This window comes from Lepidothrix coronata, unplaced genomic scaffold (genome assembly GCF_001604755.1).
Source record: "Lepidothrix coronata isolate B3197 unplaced genomic scaffold, Lepidothrix_coronata-1.0 Scaffold99, whole genome shotgun sequence".
Classification (NCBI taxonomy): Eukaryota; Metazoa; Chordata; class Aves; order Passeriformes; family Pipridae; genus Lepidothrix; species Lepidothrix coronata.
Window position 1 is genome coordinate 3,438,870 of NW_016690279.1, and position 17,214 is coordinate 3,456,083.

The window sequence follows — 17,214 nt, forward strand, 5'->3', positions numbered from 1 at the left end:
CTGCAGGCAGGGGCAGGCAGGGGCAGGCAGGGCAGGCAGGAGCAGGCAGGGCGGGAAGGACAGGCGAGGGGCACTGCACTCGCCCTCAACCTGCCACCGCCACGGCCAGCCCTGGCCGGCGGCACCAAGGGGCTGCTGCCTCCCGGCCCCGGGGACACGTGGGACACTGCCAGCCGCCCCAGCGCCCGCGGGCCTGGCCGTGCCCCGCTGCCCCAGTGCAGCCGGGGCCGAGCAGCAGCGGGACGGGAGCGCTGGACGGGGCTGGCAGCATCGAGGGCAGCAGCCCAGCCAGGAGAGACGGAGTGAGCCGAGCCGTGCCAGGCTTCGATCCCGGCGCTCAGCCGCCCCCCTCCCCAGGGATCATTCAACATGAATCGGCCTTTTAATTTGCTGCGGCGGCTGGAAGGGCTGGCGGCGGGATCGCTGGCAGGAACCCGCAGCCCCGCCGTGGGCACCACGCAGCCCCTCTCGCGGCAGGGTTTCCACCAATCTGCCTGCCCAGGGCAGCCCAGAGCCGACACCGGCAGCCCGGGGCCCCGGCGCCGAGGGACCATCACTGCACTTCCGGAGCCCCCCAGGGCAGTGCTCGGGCAGAAGTCACAATTTGATCTTCTAATGGCTTTTTACTTAGCCCTAAATTGGGTTGGGAAGCGTCATGTCCCTTATCCCAAATCCTCCCTAATCGCTTTACACGGCGCAGGGCACCAAGCACTGGCTGGGGGAGCCCCAGCAGCCACCCCCCACTGGCTAATTAACCAGGGCTGCTGCCGGGGCTGCTGCTGCCTGCTCCTGTCCGACCGCGGCCGGCCCGTCCCCTCCGCAGCACCCAGAACACGGTGAGCCCCAGCCAGGGACATCGGGCGCCGGGGCTGCGGCACTGGCCAGGAGGAGCACTGGGTGAGGAGGGACGTGGCAGGGACAGCCCCGGCCCCACACCCCCTTGCGCCTCCGTCTGTGCTCCTGCACGGGGCTGCTGACAGCTCCGGAACCCCCTGTGCCACCCCCCTGCCCCGGTCCCCCAGCCCCAGGGGCAGCAGCAGTGCGACGGCTGCTCACGGCACTGGGGACGCCTCGGGGCTCCCCTGGAGGCACACAGGACACCTTGACTTTTGTCACAGGACACCTTGACTCCCGGGGCTCTGCCTGCGGCAAGGGGCACCCCAGGGTGACCCCAGCAGCCCGGAGAGCACATGGGCGAGCACGTGGCCCTGGCTGATGTCCCCAGCTGCTGCCGTTTTGCAGGAGCTGCTGGCCAGGGAGGCCACGCTGCTGTTCTGTCACTCCCAGCTATCAAGGGGACTTGACTGCACAGCCACTGCCTGGCCCGGGGCTGCCGGCCCGGGGCAGCTAAGGCAGATGGGGATGGCCAAGGAGCCTTATGGTGGTGGCATCTCTGCACCCACCTGGGCTTCCTTCTCCCCTGCACAAGGGTGTCTGACAGCTGCCCTGGGGAGAGTGACCCTCAAAGAGGCCATGCAGCCCCTGCAGCCCCACTGAGGCAGAGACCACTGGTGGCCGGAGCAGTGCTGGCTCGTGCTGGCAGCGTCATGGCAGTGCCAGCTCCGGCTGCAGCGCGGTGGGGGGGCAGGGGGGTGGGGGAAGGTGGGGGAGGGTGGGAGAGTGCAGTGTGAGGGTGGGATGCTCCCTCTGCCCTAGGGCTGCACTTTGCCCCTCCAGCCAGGAAGCACACTGAGTGGCCTTTTGGGCTGGATTCCTTCACTGCCTGACCCAAATTGGACCAACTGCTACTTCAGACCTATCCTCTTCCTTCCTAAACCTGGGATTATCCTCCCTTTGATCAGCCGGCCCTGCAGCGCAGGATTTCCAGCACAGGCGCTTTGGCTGGCTGCATTTAAACAGCTTCCCAGATTCTCCGACAGCCCAAGTCCTCCCTTGGAAATGGCCATGGACACAAGTTCCAGCAAAGCTCCTGGCCCTGGGTCTGCCCTCCTCGGACATCCCACTGCCCCTGGGCTGGGCACCGTCACGGCAACCTGTGGTGGGGCTGCAGCTGACATCCCCACACCCCAACCAGAGCAGAGTGAGCTGCCAACCTGGACACTGCAGGCTCCTGCTCCCCACTGCCATCACCTCCCCAGAGGGTCTGCACCAGTCCGGCCATTGTCGGGCTGCTGGGGCTGGAGCCCTTCCAGCCCTGGTCATGTGGCTCGCACAAGCTGTCCCGAGCAGGACCTGAGCGAGGACATTGCTGGCCTTTCTGATAAAAATGGCTTAAGTGGCACCCAGGGCTTCAGCGGCTGTGCTGGTCTTGGCAAATTGCTGGACATCCAGCACTGGAGCAGCCAGGACATGTGGAGGGGGCCTGCTGGCATGCAACAGCTCTGCCACCCCCCAGGTTGTGTCCATTGTCCCCGCAGACAGACCTCGTGCTGGGAGTTCAGCATGACCCTTGGCACGGGGGGGGACAACTCAACTCCCCACAACAACTGCCCTTGTCATGGGTGTGGGGGGCTCTGCTGAGCCCCTTCTTACAGACAATCCCTGCTCTCCCAATCCCTCCACACTCCTGCTTCCTCCAGCCCTTCAACCGCCATCCCATAGGGCACCATCTCGCCAGGCTCAGCTCCAGGGACAGTCTGCCTGGTCCATCTGTAGTGGCACTGAGTCCAGCCCTCCTGCCAGACCCCGGGAGAGCAGAACTGCCTGCTGCCACGCCGCCGGCACTGCCACAATGGAAAACGGTGAGTGGAGGAGAAACCCTGGTGTTGCAGAGGGCAAGGGGAGGGCAAGAGCCCAGGAAAGGGCACGGCTGGGGGCCAGTGCGGCAACCCCAGTCCGGCAAGGTGCCCCCAGAAGGTTCCTGCCAGCCCTGACCTTGAGTGGAGCCGCAAATAAACAAGCAAATAAACAGGCTGGGGTCGGCAGAGCAGAGGAACATGCAGAGCCTGGCTGTGGCTGTGCCCAGAGCCCCACTGTGGGCAGCTGGGACCCCCACAGCCACTGCCAGAGCCAACCCTGTCCTCCCGACTGGGGCTTTGGCAGACCCCAAGAGGGGACCTGGGAGGGGGACTTGGTGGGGTCCGTGAGGGTCAGAGGGGCAGTGCAAGTCCTTCTGGGCACACACTGCATCCCCCTGGCTCCAGCCTATCCCTGTGCCCAACAGGAACACACGCAAGTCCAGGGCCTGAGCTACCTGGCTACCTGGGGCTGGACGTGGCCCCGGGGAGAGCGGGGACCCTCACACAGCTCGGCGATGCCGGATGCCCAGGGGGTTCAGGCCGAAGCGACAGCAGTGACGGGGCTGCTGGAGGGCCGAGCGGCCCCTCGCCCGCGGCGGGCAGTGGCCCTGAGCCGGGGCTGCGCCAGGGCTGCAGCGGGACAGGGCACGGTGCGGCACGGCACGGGCTGGACTGGACTAGCTCCGCACGACAGGGCTCGGGTCAGCATGACCGGGCTCGGTTTGGCTTGACTGGGCTCGTCCCCGGGCCGAGCGGCTCCTGCCGGCCCCGGCTCAGGGCCCGGGCGGCCACTTCAGCACCGCGGACAGCGGCGACGGCCCCGGGGGGCGGTGGGTGCGTGGGGGGGGGCGACAGGGACGGGGAGGCGGGAGCCGGGAAGGGAGAGGGGGCCGGCTGCCCAGGATGGGGAGGCGGCTGCCGGAGATGGGGGTGCGGCAGCAGGGAAAAATGGGGGGGCGGCAGCGGGGGTGAGAGAGGCGATAGGGAGGGATGGGGGGGCGGCAGCCGGATATGGGGGGTGGCAGAAGGGAGGGCTGGGGGGGCTGCAGCGGAGGTGCAGGAGGCAGGGGGGGGGGGCGGCAGTGGGGCGCGGAGATCCCTGCGAGGGTCCCGGGCAGGTAGGAACAGGACCGGTGCGGCGGCCGGCAGGGGCTGTCCAGGAGGCGGCGGGACCGGCCCGGCAGGATCGCCCGGAGCTCAGCAAGCTGCCCCCGCCCGGGAGGAGGCTCCCCGGCGAGCCCCGCACGGCTCGGCCGCGCCACCGCTTCCCAAGGCTGCCGCAGCGGCGGGAGTGCGGCCGGGGCTGCGCGGAGGCGCTGGGAGCGGGAGCATCCCCGCACCGCCCGCCGCAGCCCCGCGGGGCCGCGAGCTGCCGTCGCGGCCGGTGTCGGTGCCTGTGCCGCCCGCCCGCCCCGCGGCGGGGCAACCCCAGCCCCCGGCCCCCGGCTCTGCGCCGCTTCTGCCCCCCGCCGGCGCAGAGCCCCGGCCCTCGGCTCGGCGGGAGCGGCCGCCCCGGGGCTGCCCCGCTGTCCCGGTCGCCGGTGCCGGTGCCTCACCTTGGCTTGCGCCGCCGTCGCCGTCCTCGCAGTCGGTCAGGTTGTTCAGCATGGCGCCGGTGCCGCGGCCGCTCGCTGCCGCCGGAGCTGGAGCGCTCGCTCCGCAGCAGCCGCGTCCCCGCGCCGCCCCCCGCGCCGGTGGGAGGGGGCTGCAGTGCGGAGGCGCCCGGGCTCACGGCTCACGGCTGCTGCCGGCGGAGCCCAGCCCGGCCGCCCGCTTCATCACGTATGCGGGAGGCATTGCCCCCGCCGCGGCGGGGAGGGAGGGGGGGCGGCGGCGGGGGGGGCGCGGAGACGAGTGAGCGGAGCGGGGCCGCCTCCCGGCTGCGCCAGGCGTGGGGGGGAACTAGGGCAGCGCTGCGGGCCCGGCTGGCGCGGGCGGGACGGGACGGGACGGCCCCGCAACCGCACCGACCCCGCACCCGCCCCAGCTCCGAACCCCGCCTCCAGCCCCCGCAACCCGCACCAGTGCCCACACTCCGCACCGGCCTTCGCACCGGGCCCGCACCCCGCCGCCAGCCCCCGCATCCCACACCAGCTCCCGCACCGGACCCCGGCGCAGTTCCGGGATCGGGCACACACTCAGGGTGTGCAGTGGGACAGAACCTGCGTCTGCAGGACCGACGCATCTCTGAAGGCGCCTGGGGCCCGGGGTCAGAGCAGCCCCTCCCCGGGCGGCCCCGGCGACCCGCGGGTCCCGGGTGGGGGCAGTTCCCGGGTAGGCAGCACCAGTCAGGCAGGGGACCCTTCTGCAGGCAGCAAGGCCCCGGCCAGGGACGAAGCCCCCTGTCCCAGCAGCAGGACCATTCAGGGCACCTGGAGAGGGGGAGGGATGGCCAGACCACCCCACAGCAGAGCCGGGGAGACGACAGAGGCAGTCGACCCTGCAGCATGGAGAACACTGCCCATAGAGAAGAACAGGCTTGGTCTGACCTCCCCTGGTCCCCAGGGGGCCAGGGTCACACCCAGAACAGCCTCCTCAGACTCATAGATCCAAGGCTGGCCCTGAAGAAGGGCCGAGATGGCACCAAACCCCCCGGGTCCTGTGCTGCTTGTGGAGCCGCCAGACCTCACAACCACCCCCCGCAGGACCAGGGGCACAGGCCACCCGCTGGCTGGGGGCTGCTGAAGGACCTTGTGGGGCTGCTGAGGGATCTTGCAGGGCTGCTTGCAGCTCTCTGTTCTCTCATGCACTTAATCCAGGAGGATCCCCGAGCCGGAGCTGGCTGCAGCTCCCGGCGTCTCCTCCGGCGCGGTCTGAGATCATGACAGCCCGCTGGCCTCCGTTACTTCTTGACGGCTGTAATTAATTGTTTACTTTCTCCTGGTGCGGGGCCAGCTGCTCTGCAGCGCAGAGGCTCCCCGGCTTGACCTCATAGGCGGGAAGGAGGCTCGGACCCCTTGCCCCAGCCCAGCAGGATGATCTGATCCCTGCCCTAAGGTTGCAGCCAGGACCCCCAGACTGGGCATCCCTGGAGAGCTGCAGTGGCACAGCCCCAGCTCCATGGCAAGTGGCACAGGATGGCAGCAGGGAGGGTGGGCAGCTCAGGGTGGGCACCCCCCAGTAAGGAACCTGCATGGCAGCCACTGCATGGAGCTGCCCCAACTAGCCACAGCAGCACCAGCCCCTCACCTCTGCATCCCTTGGCCCTGAGTAGGAGCCAGCACTGGAGCAAGGAAGGGGCTGGCCCACTCCCAAGGGATGGGACTGGGAGGCAAGGGCTGCAGGAAGAATGCAGAAGGCAGAGCCACACTTGCAGGTGGGTCTGGGGGGTTAGCAGAGCCTTCTCCCACGTGGAGGCTGTGGCTGGGCAGAGGGGCAGCGGGCTGGGGTCCAGCCATGGTGAGTGCCAAGCGACGGAGGGTGGTTTTTTGCAGGAGGCCACAGCGCGTGGGCTCGGCACAAGAGGGATTTTCCTGCTAAAACAGATGGGGGGGAGGGAGCACGTGAAAGACCACTAATCCCCTAATCCCTGGATTATGGCTCCATTTCAGGGGTTGGGATTTGACGGCAGCACAGGGGGCTACGCTGTCAAGACTGCATTGGCTTAGCCCATGCGCAGGGTGCCACCAGCATCGGGGGACAAACTGAGGGTGTCTCTGGGGCAGAGCAGACCGAGGGGGCTTGATCCCCCAGCAGAGCACTGACCTAACCCCAGCTCAAATGCCCAGGGCTGGGTATGTGGTTCAGTGTGCTGAGAGTGGGGAGGTTTGGCACAGTTGGGGCATCACCCATACCCTTGCATTGCCTGCAGCCCCACTGCAGGCAGCGCATGTGCATGGGGAAGGAGGAAGACAGACGTTTTTCCCTGGCCATGGAGGGGGGGATCAGCTGCAAGTGGCCCCTGAGTCTGAGTAGCAGGCAGGAGCCTGGCACCGGGCCAGGCAGAGCATCAGTGCCCCACTTAACTGCAAGAGACTGCCCGGGAATGACGATGGAGAGAGGCATGACTCCTCTGCCAAGCCAAGGAGCATCCCTGCAAAGTGTCCTGTACCCCTGCAGAGCCTCCTGAGAACGTCCCAGACCCAGTCACATAGAGCCTGGGTGGGGGGAACCATTCCCACAGGCATTCCCGGGGCCAGCATCCCGGCCATCGGCCACACAGCCCTACCCTGTCCTGTCACCGGCAGCGGTCAAACCTCCCAGGAGTCAGACACGTGCTGGAGGTGCTGGGAAACCTCCTGAGGGCAGGGAGCGGGCAGCTGGCAGCACGCCACCCGGAAAATGGGGCAGCCACGCTGTGGAGATGCCGGTCAGCACGGCTGCACCACCTGCTGTGATCCCCGGGCACAGTCGGCAGCCTGCCCACCTGCATCCTGCCAGGATGGGACACGAGGGGCTCAAGGGTGTGAGGGCAGGCAGAGGGCCTGTAGGAAAGAATGGCTGTGGCAGGAGAGATCCCAAGAGCACACAGAGGTGGGGGGAACCTGTAGGTGCAGCAGGGCAGGAGGGCAGTGATGCCCATACCCAGCCAAAGGTCATGGCAGAGGGTTTGCATCACAGTGTGACCCACACCGCCCTGTTCTGACAGCCCCATGAGTCCAGGGGCAACATGTCCTGCAGCACCTCAGCAGGATGGAGGGGTCTTGTTCATCCCCATCCAAACAGGTCTGGGCCCTGCCAGCAGCACTAGGGTGAAAACAGAGCCCATAGGCAACGTGGGCACCAGCTGGGACTTGCCACCAGCTCCATCAGTGGGACAGGACATGGAGGGGGACGGTGTCCTGTGGGGCTGGGAGAGGAGCCACGGGAATCAGTGTAGCTGCTTGAGGTCAAGAGCAGAAGGGCGGCAGTGGGACAGAGCGGACAGGAGGCCATGGGGCAAGGCAGGAGCTGTGAGCTCCTGCGTCATAGGAGCCCAGTACCACGCGCAGCTGGCGCAGCGTCCCCAGCTGCCCTTGCCCAGATGTCTTGCCGGCAGCAGGGCCGTGGCAGCGGGCGGACGGGCAGCCTGGCACAGGGATCAGCAGTGGAAGCAGCCTCCTCCTGCCAGGCCCTGCTCCCAGCGACGCAGTTGAGGAGCCCCCAGGCAGCCTCATGCCGGCCGCAGCACACTGGGGATGCCAGGCAGCTGCTGCCAAGCAAGGGCCAGAGGGCCCAGTGATGGCCAAGGAGCAGCTGCACAGCCACCACTGGCCACCGCCAGAAGGGTTGGGTGTGGTATCGGCTGATGAGGCTCTGGAGTGTCCTGTGTCCAATATGGCACCTCTCACCCAACACCACAGCCTGTGCAAGGACCCCCACCCTGGCACCCCACTGGACCACTTGTGGTGGGTTCAGTGGCACAGAGAGGCCTTGGGAAGGTGGTGCAAGCAGCAGATGGGGCTTCAGCTGCTCCAGCCCCCCCAACAGCATACCACCCCCATATCATTGGCCCCTCCATGGCACAGCCCCTTGGTGCTTCTAATGACACCCCAAAGGCACCCGATCTGCCACAAACCTGACCTCAGTGGCTGAATGGGGAAGCCAGGAGCTGAGGGAGATGGGGGGCCAGGGGAGGCTCCTTAGCAGTCCCCATCTCTCACAGGCACCTCTCTGTGCCCTGTGCCTCGAGTGGGGGCCCTGCCCCATCCCTTGTACCCTGGTCCCTCTTGGTAGTGGCCCTGCATAGGGGTGCAGCCAGGGCTGGTGAGATCCTTACTCTATCCAAGCCCCCCCAGGAGTTCACCTCCTGCCCAGAGCCAGCCTCACACAACTGCCCCACAAAATCCTGTCCATTGCCCATGGCCCACGACCCCATGGTCCCACAGCCCCCAGCTGAACCCCCCCTCCTCCAGCACCAGGAGTCACGGCAGGGATGACACCAGGACCGGTTTCCATGGCAACGAGAGAGGCTCCTTAACCGGTTGGTTGCCATAGCTACTGCCGCCGAGCCTGGGTGCTTGGGATGCGGAGAGGCTTCGCGCTGGCGATGCCCCGGTGCCCTGCCGGGCTAGAGCGGCTGCCCCACGGCCAGCGCAGGGGGCAAGGGGGGAGCAGCCCCACCGCCCCGGGTGGGTGGGGGACACAGCCTCGCGTTGGGTCCCGGAGGAAACCCATCGATCCCCTGCCCCGCGGGGGCCCGGCTCGCCCCGCCCCCGCGGCGGGACCGGGTCCCCCCGGGGCGGCGGCACCGGCGGGTCCCGTGGGCGGGGCGGGGCGGGGCCAGGAGGGGGCGGGGTCTGGCGGGACACACCCCCTACCGGAGCCGTCCCGTCCCGGTATCGCCCCCTGGCGGTGCCGGGACCCCGCGCAGCGCCGTCCGCCCCCGCCCGCATAGACCCCGCACAGACCCCGCGCCGCCACGTCCTGTCCCGTTCCTACCCGACCCGACCACCTGGGCCCAGCCGCGGTCCCGGCCGTACAGCGACAGTGACCTGCGCCCGGCCCCGGGGCCCCCGTGGCGGGGCGCTGCCCGTACCCTGCCCGCGCCCTGCCGGCACCGGGCGGTCCCTTCCCGCGGCCGCCCCTGCCCGCGGTCCGCACGGGGATGAGATTTCTCCCCAGCAGCACCAGCGTGGGGCCGCTCCCGGGCAGGGCTGGCCCGGGGGGGAGGCCTCGAGCCTCGCAAGGGGCCCTGAGGACGGCACCAGCCCGCGGAGGGGCTGGGGGTCCACAGGCTGCCCCGAGCGTCCCAGGACCATTCCGGCAGAGGGAGCACGGCTGGCTGCAGGCCCCTCCCCGCCCCCGGAGCACCCTGAGGTCCCTGGGATTTCCATCGCTCTGAGCCGCCAACAGCCCCACGCATGACACTGGGATGGGGCCAGGAAGCACTGGAGGCTGGTCCCTCCCGGCACCGCTGCTGTCCGCAGCCCCAGTCAGCCCCGCAGCTGCCAGCCCCACATATCCCCTCCCACCCATCCCCCAGGAGGTGGTATCCAAGGTCCCGGCGCAGTGGAGCAACACAGGGCATGACCTGGGGCAGCCTGGAGACTCCCTGCACACTGCCCAACCCCTCAGCACCCACCCTGCCATGGCCATGACCACCCCACAACGTAGGGTGGGTCCTGGGCACCCCTAGCAGGCCCAGCCACTGGCTGTCCTCTGGGAGGGCACAAGGTCACAGCTCAGACAGGAGGATGTGTCCCTCGCTCCCACTGTGGCTGCTTGCCGTGCCCACCCCAGCTCCTTGCAGCCCCACACCAGCAGACTGGCTGCCAAGCCAATTTCCTGGAGGGCCACAGAACTCAGCCACAGCCCCAGCTCATCGTCTGCTCTGACTCAACACAGCCCACGGGCCAGGCCCAGCTGCCCCAGATGCCACAGGGTGACAAGTGGCCCTGCACCTCCTTGCCAGTGGGTCCAGCCCTACATTGCCCACCATGGCAGGATCCCAGACAGGGGCCCCGCGGGCCGGAGCCCACCATCAGGGGCACAGCCAGCCCAGGGGCCGTGGCGCCCATCCGGCTGCTTGCGCCTCCCACCCGCGCCCTTCGCCGAGGGTGCAAGGTCACAGCTCCAGCAGCACGGTGCTGCCGTCGGCCGGTTTTCTGGGATCGATACGGCTCTGGTGACAGCACAGCCCCACCGCCACGTCCCCTGAGCACCGCGAGGCGATGGCTGCCAGCTCCAGTGCCTGCGTCCACGGCAGCCTGGCGGCCACCATGGGCTGGCCACAGCCTGCCTTCCCCACACCCTCACCCTGGCCTGGCCACAGCCACTCTCCACCGTGGCTCCCCGGGGAGCAGTGTGGCCTTTTACCCACAGCCGACCCCCAGCCATACCCCCGCTTCATCCCGCTGCCAGTCCCACAGGAGCAGGGCCTCCTCGCTCTGACAGCCCCTGGGACAGGGACAGAGGAGGGGAGCTCCCTGGGGGAACAGGGGTGATCCCGGGAAATATGTCGGGATGAGGGGTCCTGCCTGGGTAGCCAAAACCCAATCCCCACTCTGCACCCTCCATCTCCCGTGTCCCAGAGCTCCACGCCATCCCTGTTCCAGGGGGTCCGCACCACTTCCGAGGGGCCTGACAGACCGACCGTCACTCCGCACCCCCCCGTGGTGCCCCGACGGCCCGGCCCTTCCCACGGACCCTCCCCGCCGACCTTCCCCGCGGACCCTCCCCACGGACCCTGCCCTGCCTCGCAGACCCTCCCCACGGACCCTCCCCGCGGCCCTTGCCCTGCCCCCGGAGCCCCCCCGAGCCCCCCTTGCCCCCGGCGCTCACCCCCGCCGCCGGTGACGGTGAAGCGCCCGCTCATGGCCCCGCCGCCGCCACAAGTGTCTCCGGCCGAGGCGGCCGCCGAGCGCGGCCCCGCCGGGCGCTGACCGGGGTCCTAGTGCCCGCGGCACCGCCCGCCGCGCCGCCCCCGCGGCCGCAGGGCTGGCTCCAGTCCGAGCGGGTCGGCCCAGCCCCGTTTCGTTCGGCTCGGTTCGGCTCGGTCCTGCCCGGCCGGCCCGACTCGACGGGACGGGACCGCTCCACTCCGCCGCGCCCGGTCGGAGTCGCAGCCGCTGCCGAACTGGGGGTGCTTGGGACCGTGCCCCAACGGGGCGGGAAGGACCGAGACCGCGCTCTGCCCCCGCCCTGCCCGGAGACTCGGCCACTAATTACAACTAATTACGGCCCTGGGGCTGTGGCCGCCCCACCCTGCCGCGGACCCGGGCACCCCCGGGCACAGCCCCGGCCCTGGCCCCGCCGCCAGGCTCTGCGGCCGCGCAGACACAAGCCGGGGCCGGGGGGCTTCTACGGGGTCAGCCCGCAGTGGGGTCCTGGCTACAGTGGGTAGTCCGGTCACACGCCGTGTCCCGGCCATGCGCCGTGTCCCAGTCGGTGGCAACCGCCCGCTCCTCAACGCCGGAGCGCAGGGGAGGGCAGCGGGGGGCGGGATACGCGGAGCCACAGCCTGGGGGGCCTGAGAGGGGGCCGCGCCTGGCATAGGGCTGATGGCGGGTGATGCTGGGACCAGCGGATATCCTCCCCGGTGAGATCCAGTGTCCCTGAGGGATCCACAGTCCTTAGCACAGGGGTACTTGGTGGCAGCCCCCCACCCAGTGCCCCCTTCCCCACAGGTGCTGACACACCCCAGCCCAGGGGAGGGCGATGCCCCCGGCAGGAAGGGGTTCTCTGCACCGTGGCTGCAGCCACTGATGGAACACTCGAGGCTGTGTCCAAAGAATTGTCTTTATTACAAATGGGCAGGTGGTTGGCAGAGCAGGTGGTTGGTGGAGTGGGCAGCGGGCAGGAGTGGTCAGACCCCCATGTCCCGCCCCAGTGCGAACCCAGGCGCCAGGCTGAGCCAGTGGGGCTCAGCCCGATCTGGCATCGCTGGCTCAGGAAAAAGACAAATTTGTCTCAAATCTGTGTGCGGTTTGCACCAGGCAAACGCCTCTGTGCTGTGGAGCCAGTGCTGGCAGGGGTGACACGATGCCAGCTGTGGCAAGAGTCCTGCTCCCTATCTGGGGCTCCCTGAACTGGGCAGCTCCCAAGAGGTGACCCCAGGACCCCCTGTCCTTTCCTGCCAGGGACATGGTGAAGCCCCCTCCTCGGCTGGGGCTGGCCACAGCCAGGAGGCCCCCGGGGGTCAGCCTGTGAAACGGGAGCCCGCAGGTTGGGAGTGGTGAGAAGGGAGCAGCGCCGGCTGAGCCAGCGGCTGGTCGGGCCCTCAGTGCTGGGGACACTGCAGGATGTCATACTTGACGTAGCCCACCCGGTCCACTTGGTAACGCGGTGTCATCCTCCAGTAGAAGTCGCCCCGGCAAAAGTGGTACTTGTCTGGGCAAGGAGGGGGCAGAGGGAATGGAGGGTCAGAGGGGGGCTGGCCATGTGGGGACCCATCCCAGTGGCTGCCCAAGCAGCAGAGGCACCTGGCACCCTGCATCTTGCTGGGTTTCCTGCCAGCCCCACTGCAAGGACCCTCTGGAGCTGATGGCGTGCCCTACCCCAAGGCCATTCCCCACATACCCAAGCACCCTGAGTCCAGGACCAGGGCAATGCAATCCCTGCCCACAGGAGGCTTGGGGCAGCCTGGGGGTATCCACATGGCACCCACCCACCAGGTTCCACTCACCTTGGTAGAGGAACACGTTGTGTGAGTCAAGGGGGACACCAGTGAAAACGTCATCGATGGCACGGGGGTAGCCCTTATCCACCCTCTGGACCTTCACATCCAGCCTGTGGGAGAGCAGAGCTGTGCTCAAGGCTGCTCAGAACCCCCCTCCCAGCCCCTTGCCAGGGGCACGGGCAGGCACTGCTGCTCTCTGGTCCTGCTCACCTCCAGTAGTTCTCCCCACTGAAGAGCAGCACTTTGCCACGGCCCCGCTGCAGGGCCCCCGAGATGCGGCCGGCTTCCTTCCCTATACCCAGCTTCTCGATCCCCCGGGGGCCCAGCACAGTCTTCCCAGAAAACACCCAGAACTGCCGACCTGTGGTGGGAGATAAGTGGAGGTGTCAGCTGGCCCTGGGGGCACCCCGGCTGCCAGTGGCACCAGGGTCAAGAGTGGCAGGGGCAGAGCTCACCAGCAAAAAAGAAGACTCTCTTGGTGAGCAAGTCCTGGAAAACGGCATCGATGGTGGCCGGGAGGCCAGGCCAGGTGTCAGCAACAGAGAAGGCACCCTGGATGCCCGATTTCCAGAAGGGTGAGTGGGTCCAGTATTTCCTAGTGGGGAAGGTTAGCCATCCTGATCACCCCAGTCTGGCACAGCCCAGTGGCCCCTCACACCCCCAGCACAGCCCCCTGCTCCCCCACATCCCTTCATCACCCCAGCACTGGCCAGGGAAGGAGGTGTCAGGTGCTGCTGCTCACCCATCCTTGAAGAAATACAGCTCCCCGTTGATCTCTGTGATAGCATCAAAGTTCCTCTCCATGCAGGCATCCAGGCTGGGATCCACAGGAATGGGCACAGCTGTGGGCTCCGGCGTCTCCTCCTCCTCCTCCTCGGTGGTGGAGGTGCTGCCAGCCTCTGTGGGCAGGGGCTGGGGCTCCTCTGTGGGCACTGGCTGGGGCTCCTGTGTGGGCAGGGGCTGGGGCTCCTCAGTGGGGGCAGGTGCAGTGGGCTTAGGGCCAGAGCCACGACCTGGGCAAATACAGGGCAGGCTGTGAGGCTGGGGCCAGCCTCATGCTGTGGGCCCCACGGTGTGCCCAGCTGTGGTGCAGCTGCTCACCATAGAGGTACTGGATGCCCTGGACATCATCAGGGTGCAGGTGGAAGTCCTGGATGTAACTGTACATGGGGTACATCAGGGCCTCGCGCACGCTGGAGTGGTCCAGCCCCAGTGAGTGCCCGAACTCATGGGCAGCCACCAGGAAGATGCTGTAACCTGGGGGAAAGCATCGGCCTCAGCACCCAGTGGGGCACAATGGGACAGGATGTGCCATCCAGAGACCATGGGCCCCACAGTGAGTGTGGTGCCACAGCGTGGATCTGGGCAGCACAAAGAGGAGCACAGGCATAGGGGACAGTACCTCTGTCAGGGCAGAAGCCCCACTTCTTGTCGGTGTCATAGTTGCTGGTGGTGGCACACCAGAGCTTGCCATCCTGACGGCCCTGGCTGGTGCAGGCACTGTAGGACTGCCCCAGGAAGGTGAAGGGGAAGACACACGGGTCCCCCTGGGAGTTGCCGCCGATCACCGCCGTGTCTGCAGTGCAATGTCAGTGGGGCTGGCCCCAGCCACACTGACAGCCCTGAGATCTCTCATGTGCCCACCCTGCGTGCCCCCCGTCCCACCCCGCTGGCACCTCGGTTGGGGCAGAAGCCGTATTTCTTGTCCTGGTCGAAGTTGGCAGTGGTGGCACACCAGCGGTAGCCGTCGGAGCGCCCGTCCGTGGTGCAGGTATCGTAGGAGGTGCCGTCAAAGATGAAGGGGAAGACACAGGGGGCCCCATCACTGTTGCCGTCGTTGGTGTAGAGGACTGTGGGGCAAGGGGGAGTGAGGAGGGCCCCAGGCACTGCGGTGCTGGGCAGGGGCTGTGGCCAAACTGCAACTCACGCTCGCTGGGGCAGAAGCCATATTTCTTGTCCCGGTCATAGTTGGCAGTGGTGGCACACCAGGGCAGCCCATCCTTGCGCCCCTCCGTGGTGCACTGGGAGTAGGACTGGCCCTCGAAGATGAAGGGGAAGTGGCATTCGGCACCGTTGGCATTCCCATGACGAGTCTTCACCACTGCTCAGAGAGGGGCAGCTCAATGCCAGGCCTGGGGCTGGTGCCCTCAGACACCCCGACCCCCCACACCCTGCCCTTACCTAAGCCATTTCCCAGCGTCCAGAATTCGTCATCGTCAAAGTGGGCATCACCCTGGATGCCCTGGCCCGGGGGAAAAGCATGGGCCAGGAGCCCGTCCTTGCCATCGAAGGGGTATCCGTCCCCGTGCTCTGCAGGGAAAAGCACCCTCAGAGCTGGCCTTGCCAGAGGAGCCCTCATGCCCCCGGTGTGCACACAGACCACCAAGCCCCGCTGGCACATGTTGGGGCAGAGGAACCCTCTGCAAAGAGATGTGGGACAAGGATCCCACAGGAAGGATGTATCACCGGCCCCCTTCTCGCTCCCTGCCTGCCCACAGAACATCACCTTGGGTGCCAAACATGATCATGATGTCTGCCTCGCCACTGTATATCTGGGTGAAGGTGAGGGGGGTCACATCGCTCCACACTTGGAACGCCCGCCTGAAGGCGTCATCGATCACGGCACGGTCCAGGTCAGGGGAGTAGTTAATCACCCTGCCAGGGATGCAGTGGATCAGTGCTGCCAGGTCCCATCCTCATGCAGGAATGACCCTGCTCTGCACAGGGATGTGCCCCCATCCCAGGAGGAGACAGCAGCATTGGCATGGCTGGGCAAAGCAGCCACCACCCCCCTCGGTGTGGGGCTCAGATGCTCTCCCAGGCATCAGGGAGCAGATGCTGCTGCTGTACCAGCGTGGCCCTGGCAGCGCCAACACCCAGCTGTGCCAGCAGCACCAAGCCCAGACAAGGGTTGAACAGAGGCTGCTGCCCACCTGGTTCCTCAGGCTGTCTCCATCCCCCTGGGACCATTGCCCTGCGGGCAGAAGGGTTTTCATCTCCAGGGCAGACTCACCGGTATGTCAGGTCCATGTGGTCCCACTTGAGGTCCCCCTCAAAGGTGAGGAAGGTTCCCACGTCGGGGACACCACAGCGGGGAGCTCGCATGGCCTCCAGCGTGGCAGCATCCAGCTCCCCCGTCTCCTCCAGGCCCAGCTGCTTCTGCATCTTGCGCAGCGCCTTGCCCAGGGACACGTGCCTGCTGCCGGTCTTTGCCTCCGCCTCCGTGGTGTAGCCAAACTGCAGCAAGTAGCGCTGGGGAGCAAAGGTGGCCCAAGGGTGAGCGAGCTCCGGCACCCTCAGGCACCCATCCCAGCCTGGGCACCTCCCAGGGCTCAAGGAGAGAGACAGCTCTCAGGCTCTGCCTGCATCCCCTCGCTGCCGCCCCGGGAGCCCCTTGAGATCCTGGGTGCTGGGAGGGGACCACAGGGCCACACTCCCCTCACCTCTGCCAGCTGCAGATCCGGCAGGGTGCTGACCAGATCCCCCGGGAAGGTGACAACTGCCTGTGGCTTGCCCTGGAGAGGGGCTGCACAGCAGGAGACAGCCAGCAGCCCCACGGCAAGCGGGGCCAGGAGGAGGAGTGCCATGGTGTGTTGGTGGCAGGAGGGCTCTGGCTGTGCTGGTCCCCGCTGTCTGCTCTAGGTGCTGCCGGGCTCCCCGCTCCTATTTATGGGCCAGGAGGGCAATGAGTCACCCTCAGACCCCTCAGCGCCGATTCACTCCCTTCCCACGGTGACGAAACACAGACTCAGGCTCCTCCGATCGCTGCCTTAACTGTTTCATCACCTTGTTTACTAAACACACTGCATCCTGCAGCCACGCAAGGACAGGATCGTGGGAGGGTGGCTGGGCAGATGCACTGGGCAATGGCACAGCACAGCACAGCCACCCTGGGGCTGCCCTGCACAGGGCACTGCCCTGCTGGCCCCAAGACTGTGGTGGCTGTGGGGACAGCAGGGGGTCACTGGGGGCTGGCTGGGTGCTCAGGACCCTGCAGCTGTGTCATCACACTGGCTGACACTGAGCTTGGCTGGCCAAAGGCTGATGGTGCCAGAGGCAGACCCATGGGGGCCTGGGTGGGCATGGGGGCAGAACCAACAGCAGAACCCCTGCCTGAGCCCCAGTGCCTGCAACCCACCTACCCAAAAGCTGGAAGCTTGGACCCCTACCAGGACACCGCATCCGTCCCCACCACAGCTGTATCACCCCAGTGGGTCAGAGTGTTTCCAGCACTGGAGATCCCAGTGGCTCCTCTCCCCATGGTACCTCTAAGTCCACATGTCATCAGCCAACTGGCAGAGCCTCAGGGGACCAGGGGCAGTGCCTGCCCGGGAGCAGCTCTGGGCATGGGGACACTCCACCTGGTGCCATGGGACATGGGGGTGCCCTATCCTCCCTGTGCTGCTCCACAGGGTGCTGCTGACTCAGATTCCCACCCCGCACAGCACAGACCTTGCCATGGGATGGTGTTTTCCT

General features: G+C 67.3%; 2 protein-coding genes across 4 annotated transcripts in view; both read right to left on the bottom strand.

Annotated features, from left to right (window-relative positions):
- The window catches only part of SLC12A5 (solute carrier family 12 member 5), a 31,820-nt gene extending 20,837 nt beyond the window's left edge, over positions 1 to 10,983 (bottom strand). For 2 of the 3 annotated variants that reach the window (XM_017822809.1, XM_017822808.1), the window contains exon 1: positions 4,256 to 4,416. In XM_017822809.1, the coding sequence (XP_017678298.1) occupies positions 4,256 to 4,307 (52 nt within the window). In that variant the 5' untranslated portion in view covers positions 4,308 to 4,416. Of the gene's footprint in view, positions 1 to 4,255; positions 4,417 to 10,901 lie in introns of those variants that run through there. The other variant, XM_017822810.1, reaches the window with a different exon arrangement.
- Positions 10,984 to 11,842: 859 nt separating this feature from the next.
- On the bottom strand, positions 11,843 to 16,495 carry MMP9 (matrix metallopeptidase 9). Its single transcript, XM_017822584.1, has 13 exons — positions 16,182 to 16,495; positions 15,752 to 15,990; positions 15,245 to 15,393; positions 14,920 to 15,048; positions 14,666 to 14,839; positions 14,415 to 14,588; positions 14,141 to 14,314; positions 13,840 to 13,995; positions 13,481 to 13,751; positions 13,194 to 13,333; positions 12,949 to 13,099; positions 12,745 to 12,848; positions 11,843 to 12,449 (listed from the first exon to the last, which is right to left on the bottom strand). The coding sequence occupies exons 1-13, from the start codon at positions 16,323 to 16,325 to the stop codon at positions 12,340 to 12,342; spliced, it is 2,115 nt and encodes a 704-aa protein (XP_017678073.1). The 5' UTR covers positions 16,326 to 16,495; the 3' UTR covers positions 11,843 to 12,339.
- Positions 16,496 to 17,214: the final 719 nt, after the last annotated feature.